The sequence below is a fragment of the Pristiophorus japonicus genome, chromosome 17, assembly GCF_044704955.1.
Source record: "Pristiophorus japonicus isolate sPriJap1 chromosome 17, sPriJap1.hap1, whole genome shotgun sequence".
Lineage (NCBI taxonomy): Eukaryota > Metazoa > Chordata > Chondrichthyes > Pristiophoridae > Pristiophorus > Pristiophorus japonicus.
Window position 1 is genome coordinate 12677270 of NC_091993.1, and position 11241 is coordinate 12688510.

Here is an 11241-nt window from a genome sequence, read left to right on the forward strand (position 1 = left end):
GGCGTTGGTCTCGGGGGCAGGCAGCAAGCAGCGCTTCAGGCAGCGGTGTGGCGTTGGTCTCGGGGGCAGGCAGCAAGCAGCGCTTCAGGCAGCAGTGTGGCGTCGGTCTCGGGGCCAGGCAGCAAGCAGCGCTTCAGGCAGCGGTGTGGCATCGGTCTCGGGGCCAGGCAGCAAGCAGCGCTTCAGGCAGCGGTGTGGCGTTGGTCTCGGGGGCAGGCAGCAAGCAGCGCTTCAGGCAGCGGTGTGGCGTCGGTCTCGGGGGCAGGCAGCAAGCAGCGCTTCAGGCAGCGGTGTGGCGTCGGTCTCGGGGCAGGCAGCAAGCAGCGCTTCAGGCAGCGGTGTGGCGTCGGTCTCCGGGCCAGGCAGCAAGCAGCGCTTCAGGCAGCGGTGTGGCGTCGGTCTCGGGGGCAGGGGCAGACAGCAAGCAGCCTTGGTGCTTGAGGCAGGCCTTCATTCTTCGCGAAGATGCAGCACCCGGACGGACTTGAGGCCATTCGGCCATGGGATTGCAGCGGCGTCAGTGGCTGGTCGGGAGCAGCAGCAGCCTTCTAGCTGTGAGGAGGACTGACTGCTAAAAGCACTCCCTCACACACAGAAATATCAAGAAAATTAAAATGCAAGCCTTTGCAAGGGTTCATGAAACAAATTTTCACTTTTTCTGCAGCACTTTTAAAAATGGTCGAGTGCCAATGTTTACTTCAGACTGCGCGTGCGCGAACGCTCCAACGCGCACGCGCAGGGTTGCCGGCACCAAAAAAACTCATTTAAATTGTACCCGCCTCCTCCTACTTACAAAATCGGCGCGAGTAGTAGGCTCCGCCCCCTGTGCGCCGCGCCAAGCAGACATCAAGCTGCAAGGAGCTCGAGAATATCGCGTTTTTTTTTTTCAGGCGCCGTTTTCGGCGCGAAAAACAGGCGCCCAGCTCTGAGGGGCGCCTTTTTCGCCGCGTGTGGAAACTTGGGGCCTATATAACCAGCTTTCATGACTAGTACAGAGAAATTAAATCAATCTGGCTCAAGCCCACCCTTTTATGATCAGATGGGAATCACACAAGAATCTTATTTTCTCTTCTGTAGACAAGAACATTACATGATACGATGTGATTTCTGTTCACAAGAGCAACAGGTTCTCAGTGATATATTTTCAAGTGGTGGATGAAGCCTTGCTTCTGGATTATCGTGGCAACCTAACTCTACTCGCTAAGCAGGTCTGCAATAGTCTTCAGCTGTTAAAGCTACCAGCTTACACAAATGCAAGGATCACATTTCTCTTTGCCATGTTGAAGCGTTGTGCTGTCTGGAAATGTGAAATTCCAGTGGAGCAGGATGGGAGTCCATAGTGGCTGACCATCTCGCCGATGTAAATTAATACAGAATTATCACTTGCATGAGCAAAATGTCCAGTGAGAAGAGAAAAATCGGGTAGGGGGACAAAACCGCACCAGACCCAACCTCACGTGCAGCTGAAAAGAACCCCAAATCTTGCAAGAATCATAACAATCTGAAGGTTTCTGTGAATTCTAGATTGGAAACCTCTCGCAAAACTAATTAGGATTAAGGAGCAAGGTGAGCGAATAGAAAATAGTTAACACTGAAAATACAAGCATCAAGACTAAAGCTCCTTCTACTGTCCCAAACAATACAGTATCATATACGAGAATTTAGCATTGAGTCTCATCTCTGCACACCATGGGCCCAAGTTTCCACATGATTTGCGCCTGATTTTTAGGAGCAACTGGTGGAGAACGGACTATCTTAGAAATCGCAATTCTCCACATTTTTTTTTCTGCAGTTCTAGTCAGTTGGAACAGTTTCACTTTGGAACTGAATTTTTTCTTCAAAAGGGGGCGTGTCCGGCCACTGACGCCTGATTTGAAAGCTTCCACAGTGAAAACGTACTCCAAACTAACTTAGAATGGAGCAAGTGAAGATTTTTGTAGAACTGAAAAAACCTTGTCTACACATTAAAAAATCAGGCGCAGGTTACAAATTAGGTGTCCAGAACGAGGTGAGGGGGGGGGGGGGGGAAGGGAAGTCATTAAATTCTACAATCAATCCTTAGTTATACTTATACAAATAAATCCAACCTGAATAAAAATTTATAAGCAAAGAAAAGATGAAATAAACCATGTTCCTACCTGTGTGAAAGTGCTTCAGCCAGGGAGAATGCTGCAGGAAGCCTCACAAGTTGAGGCAGCCGTTCGTTCCCGCTGGGGGGGGTGGGGGAAGAAGCCGTTCCCGACGGCGGGCGGGTGGGGGGGGGGGGGAAGGAGACAGTGAGAAGGCTGCAGGAAGCCTCACAAGTTGAGCAGCCATTCCCGACGGCAGTGGGGGGAGGGGGAGGCCGTCGGGAAACGACTGCCCCAACTTTCTGAGGCTTCCTGCAGCCTTCTCACTGCTGCAAGAAGCCTCAGTGCTGATGGCAATGTGCTTTTATTAAAAAATATTCAAAAATTAAACAGCTATAAAGAACTACAAAAATGGCCGAGTGCCAATGTTTCCGTCACACTGCGCGTGTGCGAACGCTCCAACGCGCACGCGCAGGGTTGCCGGCAGGAAAAAAACTAATTTAAATGGTACCCGCCCCCTCCCACTTACAAAATCGGCGCGAGTGGTAGCTTCCGCTCCCTGGGCGCCACGCCAAGCAGACATAGAGCTGCAGGGCACTCCAGAATCGCACGTTTTTTTTCCGGCGCCGTTTTCGGCGCGAAAAACGGGCGCCCAGCTCAGAGGGGCGCCCGTTTATCGTGTGGAAACTTGGGGCCCATGTGTGGGGATCTGACAACTATTTCCACATTTTACAAATATATCCTGAGTCTCCATCCAACAAAGAATGTGTGGCTTCCAATTCTAAATTTGAGTTACATTGACATTCTAGTTTTTCTGTGCATCTAGCTTATTGAATTCCTTTATCACCTCGATCAGATCACCCTTCAACCTTTTAAACTCAAGACATATTTATGCAATCTGTCCTCATAATTTAACCTTTTAAGTCCGGGTATCATTCTGGTGAATCTACACTGCATCCCCTCCATGAGCAACCTGAAATTCGCTGCCCAGAACTGAACACAGTACACCAGATGGGGTCTGACCAAGGCTCTGTACAACTGAAACATCACTTCCTCTCCTTTGTATTCCAGCCCCCTCGAGAAAAAGACCAACATTCCATTAGCCTTTTTGATTACTTTTTGCACCTAGCTTAGAGTTTGTGTTTGTAGACACCGAAATCCCTTTGCTCGCCACAGTTCCCAATCTCTCGCGAATAAGAAAATATTCCAATGTGTCCCTGTTCTCGGAGCCAAATGGATGACCTCACACTTCCCCACATAAACTCCATCTGCTATAGTTTTGTGTACTCACTGCATGTTCCTTTTGTAATTTCCTGCTCCCGTCTACACATCTTATTGTACCTGTTAACTTAGTGTCATCTGCAAACTTTTATTCAATTCTCCACTTCTTCAAAGTCATTAACATATACAAAGAATGAGAGAAAGACTTACATTTATATAGCGCCTTTATCGACCATCGGACGTCACAAAGCACTTTACAGCCAATTAAGTACTTTTGGAGTGTAGTCACTGTTGTAATGTGGCAAACACGGCAGCTAAATTGCGCACAGCAACTCCCACAAACAGCAATGTGATGACGACCAGATACAAACTGCTTTTTGTTATGTTGATTGAGGGATAAATATTGGCCAGGACACTGGGGATAACTCCCCTGCTCTTCTTCTGAATAGTGGCAAGGGATCCTTTTGTCCTCTTGAGAGAGCAGACGGGGCGTGGGTTTAACATCTCATCCGAAAGACAGCACCTCCGACAGTGCAGCACTCCCTCAGCACTGCACTGGAGTGTCAGCCTAGATTTATGTGCTCAAGTCCCTGGAGACAATGAAAAGATCAGCCCCGGTATAGATCCCTCAGGAAGACCACTTGTCACATCCCAATCAAACATTCCCTTTATCCCTACTTTGTCTCCTACCTCCCAATCCATGTCACAAGGTTACCTCCCATTCTGTGTGCACTTATTTTTTCTAATCACTTGCGCGGAACATTATCAAATGCCTTCTACAAGTCCAATATATACATCTATAGACGCTCTCCTGTCTACCATGCTCGTGACTAAAATTCAACTAGATTAGTCAGACCATCGACCCCTCTCAAATCCATGCTGACTCTCTGATCAGCTGATACTAATCCAAGTGCTCAGTCACTCTGTCTATGAGAGATTCCAGTACCTTCCCCACAATCAATGTTAAACTGACAGATCTGTCATCATCATAGGCAGTCCCTCGGAATCGAGGAAGACTTGCTTCCACTCTTAAAATGAGTTCTTAGGTGGCTGAACAGTCTGATACGAGAACCACAGTCCCTGTCTCAGGTGGGACAGATAGTCGTTGAAGGAAGGGGCGGGTGGGACTGGTTTGCCGCACGCTCCTTCCGCTGCCTGCGCTTGAGTTCTGCATGTTCTCGGCGATGAGACTCGAGGTGCTCAGCGCCTTCCCGGATGCACTTTCTCCACTTAGGGCGGTCTTTGGCCAGGGACTCCCAGGTGTCAGTGGGAATGTTGCACTTTATCAGGGAGGCTTTATCTATAGTTAGTTGGTTTCTCCTTCCTTCCCTATGTAAATAATGGAATAACATTTGCAATTTTCCAATCCAAATGCTCAGTTCCTGAATCCAGAGAGCTTTGGAAAACAATGACCAATGCATCTGTAATTTCCTTGCCCTATCTTCCACAGCTAATCTTCCAAAGCACAAAAGGAATGCAAAGCTGCAGGGCATTTACCGCCTCGAGCCTGTTCCACCATTCAAATGAGATCATGGCTGATCTGTTTTCCAACTCCACCCACCCAGCTTGGCTCGCAAAAAGCTATTTATCTCAAGAGTTAAAATTATTTATTGAACCAACATCGACTGCTTTTTGTGGGAGAGTGTTCCAAACTTCTACCTATCTTTGCCTAAATAAGCTTTTCCTAACTTCTCTCCTGAATGGCCAGTCTCTGATTTTAAGGTTATGCCCCTTGTCCTAGACCCCGACTGGCAGAAAAAATGTCTCTATCTACACTATCAATCAATTCCTTTCAAAATACTAGAAAACCTCAATCAAATCACACTTTAACATTCTATATTTCAGGAATACAAGCCTAGTTTATGTAATCTCTCATAATCTAATCCTTGGAGCCCTGATAACAGTCTGGTGAATCTGCACTGCACTCTTTCCAAGGCCAATCTATCCTAAGGTGCACAATACTCAAGGTGTGGTCTAACCAGGGCTTTGTATAGCTGTAGCAAATCTTCCTCCCCTTTAAATTGTAGCCCTCTAGTTATAAATCAGAACATTGCATTAGCCTTTTTGATTTTTTTTTGTACCCGACTACTACATTTTAGTGATCTGTGTACATGGACCCCTAAATCTCATTGTTTGGAAATTCTAGCCCAATCTTCCAGCGCCCGATTGCCGCCCAAAAGACCGCTAAGATTTCCAAGATTATCGCCGGCGAAATATTCCCCCCAAAAAAGAAAAAAATCCGCCCAGCGAAATAAAATGGGCGTTGCACCCCAATTCTCAGCGAAAAAATGGGCCGATTGAGCGGTTCTTAAAGAAAATGACCGATAATTAATTTGCTAAATATTTACACCAAGGGTGGGGCCTAGGAGAAAACACAATTTTTTTTTTTTTAAAAACATAAAATCATAAAAACATTCTCAGGACTCTTTTCACTTAAAATTACTACAAGAGAATTTTAAAATAATTAGCAAAAAAACAATTACTTACCTTTTTCTTGCAGGGCTACTCACCTACCGCCCAGTTCCGCTGATTCTCGTAGGCGTTCTTTTTTAATACTTACCTACGGGTCACCGCTGAATCAAAAATCGTGCCATGGTAATCTGTGGATGGTGCACGCCGGCGGTCCGCTCCCCAGTGGTACTTCGAAACCACCGGTGTAACTCAGCTGGGGAATTTTGCGCCAACCTGGTTCTCGCCCAAAACAGCAAATACCGCCGAGATCATCATCATCACCATAGGCAGTCCCTTGAAGCGAGGATGACTTGCTTCCACGCCAAAAAGGAATGAGTTCACAGGTGTTTCAATGAAGGATCTAATATTCCAGATCCCCAACTACTACATCTTGGAGGGTGGAAGATGCCTGTGCTTGGATTTTTTTTAAATGTGTGGTGGCCGTTGTACACCAGCCACCACACGGGCTTGACAGAGCTAGGTCTTGGTCCACTGGCAAGGATTAACCAAGACGACTGGAGACCAGCTCTGCTGCACGGACCGAGCGCGCACACATGTCGCAGTATGGGCTGACCCGTGCTGCCCCCTGGGCCCTCGCCTTTTCTGGGCCCCACACTCACGCCTCTCCTGGGCCCCGGTCACTTCCTTCTACAAACTCTTGCCACTTCTTCGCCCCTCCTGCTGTGCCTGCTCGTACTTCAAATGAGTGACCTGACTTCGCAGCCGTTGCCCTCCTGCAGTGGCATGCCGCCGCACGCTGCTCCCTCTGATGGCCCCAGCCTGCTGATGGTCTCGCAGGCCGGGACCGCGCCGATTTACGGGCCGGCCGCCGCACGCTGCTCCCTCTAATGCGGCCTACTGCCGAGAAACCGGTGGTGAACCACTGGAAATTCTAGCCCATTGGTCCTCCATTGCTCCTAGCTTTTCACCATTTAAAAAAATATTCCAATTTGACCTTGTTGGTCCAAAATAAATGACCTCACACCGATGTGCCCTTTAAGCTGCATGGTTGTGCAGTGCTCCAGGGGTTCAACACCCCCTCCAGGGGGCCAATGAGCTGGCTTTTAACTTGAAGAAACTGCACATGTGCGGAATTTTGAAAGGGCCACATGGCCCCACAAAATTACAGGGAACATTGCCTCACACTTACCTGTGTTGAAATTCATCTGCCAGTTTTCCCCACTTACTTAATCCATCAATGTCTCTTTGTAATTTTATGCCCCCGCCTACACTACTTATTGTGCCACCAATCTTTGTGCCATTGGCAAACGTGGATGTATAGCTCTCTATTGCTTTATCCAAGTCATTCATAAATATGGTAAATAGTTGAGGCTCCAGCATAGATTCTTGTGAGACAGCACTATCCACTTCCTTCCGATTTGAGTACATATCCATACTCTGTCATCTACCACCTAACCAATCTCCTAACTCAGTCAACAATTTACCTCAATTCCATGAGCTGCTATTTTAAGCTAACAGTCTTTTATGTGGAACCTTAATGGTGTTACAATTGCAATTTTACATCTAAAAAAGGGACAACTCGCGAAATCGAGTGCCTTGAAATATTATGGCTAAACCATTTGCAATTTCCTTTAAAACCCTGGGGTGGAAACCATTGGATCCTGGGGATTTGTCAGTCTTTAGTGCCATTATTTTGCCTAATACGGTTTACTTGCTTAGGTTAGCTTTAGTGAGTTCCAGTCTTTGATCCAATGAGGTAGAATTTGCAGTCAGTATGCTGGTGTATTTTCATAGTCTAGAATTTAAGTAACTGTCTCTCCTTTTCAAACCCAACATTGAATTTGAGCATATTATGATCACCGTTAGATAACCATTTCCTTACTGTTAGATTATTTACCAAGTCTGGCTCATTACTAAATCTAATGTGGCCTGCCCTCTTGTTGGTTCGAGAGCATACTGCTCCAGAAAACTATCTTGAATGCACTCAAGAAATTCACTACCTTTCTGACTTGGGCTACTCTACTCTTCCAAATCTATATGAAAAGTAGTCTCCCCTTAAAACTCTGCTTTTGCTACAAGCCTAATCTCTGAATGGATACATAATTGCTGCTGTCAGGAGGCTTGTCGACACTTTTGAGTCCTCTCTTATTCCTCAATTCTAACCAGAGTCTCCACTGATTACTTTCCCTTACCCGTGTTCTCTCTTACTCTGATAGGTTGCAAATGTTGATCAGTAAATAATGGGCTGAAGGTCAAGCAAGACTGGTTGCATGTGGCAGTTTTTAAATAAGTTCGCATTAGTAGAGATTGAACTCACAATTAGGAATTTGGAGGAAGAGAATCAATAAGAGTTTTGTGGGGTATGAAGCTGGAAGCAAGTTGTTTTGATGATAGTTAGGATATAGCATTTCAAACTCCGCTCTGGATCAAACAATAAGCTGAAGGTTTCGTAGTCTGGTTCAGCCTAAGTGAACAGCCAGGGAAGTAGATAGGATCCACGGCAAGGAGAACAGGTGCCAAAAGCAATGGCTTTGGTCTTCCCAGTATTCAGTTGGAGGAAATTCTGTTTCATTGACCATAGAGATGGTCTATGGAACTACAGCGAGATACAGCTAGGTGTTGTTTACAGCGTAATAGAAGGTGACCCCCAAGCCTACGAGAAATATAATCAAAGATCAGTATATAGACAAGGAAGTCAAAGGGACTAAGAATGGATCCTTGTGCACGCCAAAGGGTAACTTTGTAGGAGCAGCTGCTGCTGGAGATGCACTGACTGCATGGGGATCAGCAGGAGTGGAATCGTGTAAGGGCAACGTCGACTATGGAGAAGAGGTTGTGCAGGAGCATAGCAAACACCACAGACAGATGGAGTAGGACATGGAAGAACTTGTGCAGTTATGAAGAATATCATTTATGACTTTGACCAGGGCAGTTGCTGGTGCTGTGAGCAGTGTCAGTCATCAACACAATCAACCAGAAATGCAGCCACTGGACAAGTTACCTTATCTGTGGCACCAGCAGTCCAATTGCATCCAGATATGATCATTCCTCTGCAATACTCTAAAAGGTCAATACTCTCTCTTAGCCTTTGTTGCAACATTCATATTTACAACATAAAAATTCATCCAGAAACCATAGGAAACACCCATACTATATGTAGCTTGGAATACATATGAAAACTATATTTAGCATTACAATTTGCCATGTCACTATCTACAATCATGTCCCATTCTCCATTTAACATTCTTTGCTGCTTTAATAAAGTATATCTATAACTATGGGCCATTTCAATTTCGTTTGTCAAAGTACTGCTTTTTGTACAAATGTAAAATCACTGTACAATATTCTACTTATTTTATTATTCAGTTAAAAAATGCATGGTATTTTATTTGATTTATGACCAGATTTGTCTCTGGTCACCACACACAAGTAGTTTGATAAAATATACAGAATGTAAAGTAAAGATAGAGTAATGAAAATGGTAGGCTATTAATAAAAATGAAACAAGTACAATCAAAGTTCCAATCTATAAATAAGGAATATAGATATACTATGTAACCATAATGGCTGCTACACAAAATTTTAAAGCAAAAAATATAGTGGAGAATAGTGGCAACATGTTTTGAGGTCTAGGGTGCAGCCCAGTGCTTAATTAGTACATCAGGACTCAAGCTGGTTCCTATCTCAGCCAACATAAGAGTCCGAGCAGAAATGCTGAATTCAAAGCATTTACTTCTTCAAACAAACATCACATTATTCAGTAGAATTAGTATGTGAATCCAATGTCTCTGCTGCATTAACTTGGATACAAACCTAGCAGTTACTCAAGAATAACTTCAACTTTAGCTAATTAACTCCATATTTATTTTTCCAAAAAAAACCTAAACTGAAAGATAAAGTAAGGAGTTAAACTCTCCCAATTCTAACAAGATACACTACAGAGGTTGTTTTAACATTTTAAACAATCGATTGTCTAAGTAGCTCTTCTATAGTACTGCGATACTGAGTAATAAAGTGGCTGAATGCCAACACAGAAATTAGGTGACTCGACTAGAGGTACCAATTTTTAAAATTGAATCTCAAGTGTGCTTTTTAACGTTCTCAGGTTAAACAATTGAAAATTATTCAGATTTTTGTTAGAAAACAGGCAAGAGTTTCAATTTTTACAATTTAGGTTACAAAGTGAAATATGTTTCACTACAATAGCTTCATTATATCCAGAACTTTAATCAGGATCCACCACATTGCAGTACAAAATAGTTTTCATTCTTTATTTACTCACCCATTTCCTTATGATCAAACTCCTGCAGCACCAGTTATGCCACATTCCTAACAAGAGTGCTACTGATAAGATGCCATAAAATAACAAGTTTATCATGTGACAGGTACATAGGACTAGATGGTGCAAGGGGAATACTTACTTTAACCCACCTGGACAGTGGCCAGAGAATTTACAACAGTTCTATTTTTGTTTAATCTGAATCTGAAAATATATCAGACAAGTGACTTTCCTGATTTCTTGTCTCAATTATTGCAATCCTTAAGTATCTAAATTGTACGTGCCCTAGTTTTTTTTTTAAAAAAGAACTGTAGCATACTGTACAGTGATTAAAGCCCAATAGGGTACAAATGGAGTGATATTTTTAAATGTCCTTTGATACGTTGCGTTTTGCAAAAATTCCATTAACATTTCTTAATGAGAAACAAAAGGGCGATTGTTTAAGTAAAAACAGCATTGGAAGAATCAAAGTGACAGATGAGCAAACTTCTTAGTACAGTCCGCCACAAAGTACAAACAAGGCATCAGTCAGGCGCCTGAAGCTGTTCGCAGGAGGCTTGTCAATCCAGCCGCCTGCGGGAGGGAGAAGGGTTGGGGGCCGGTTGCTGTGCAACCTCAGATCGGGGTGAAATTTTCCACTCAGGGCCGCTACAAGGCCCGGCCTCCTCCCCAACACAAACAAAACAAGTCGGCCCGATCACAAGCCAACGTCGTCTCTTTTTATCCCCCCCGTCCTCTCCCGCCTGGGAGCACGGCCCGGTACACACACACACACACCGATTAATCGCTTTACCTTCGCCGCCTCGCTCCTCTCCATCCCCGCTCCGCCGCCAGAGGCTGCCCTCGCCGCGAGTGTCAGGCGCTGTCAGACCGTGCCGCTGGCAGGCCAAGTGCGGGCTTCATGTTGTCGGGCAGGGTTGGGTTGGGCTGCGCTGCGCTCCGCCTCGCGCAAACTCCGCCCCCCCCCGCCGCCGCCGCGCGCGCGCAAACTCCGCCCCCTCCGCTCGGGCTCGGGCTCGGGCCCCGGCCCCGCCCCCTCCGCTCGCACCAACCGCCGCCGCCGCCGCCATGGGCTCAACCTCCTCCCGCGCGTTCACCAGCAGACGGCGAGCCCCGCCGATCAATACGCACCCAACGCGACCGTCCCCTCCACCTCGAAACCGAATCCGTCGCTGACAGTGGGCAGCGCGTCGTGACACACGTAAAACAGGGGCTGGATCCAGGAAGTGTGTTTTTTTTTTAATTGTTTATCTGCCCGGG

The 11241-nt window shown here is 45.7% G+C and overlaps 1 protein-coding gene across 5 annotated transcripts in view; it reads right to left on the minus strand.

Annotated features, from left to right (window-relative positions):
- secisbp2l (SECIS binding protein 2-like) overlaps positions 1-10920 on the minus strand; it is a 72085-nt gene extending 61165 nt beyond the window's left edge. For all 5 annotated transcript variants that reach the window (XM_070858385.1, XM_070858381.1, XM_070858380.1 and 2 more), the window contains exon 1: positions 10775-10920. In XM_070858385.1, coding sequence (XP_070714486.1) covers positions 10775-10798 — 24 coding nt within the window. In that variant the 5' untranslated portion in view covers positions 10799-10920. The remainder of the gene's footprint in view (positions 1-10774) is intronic.
- Between the last annotated feature and the right edge of the window lie 321 nt (positions 10921-11241).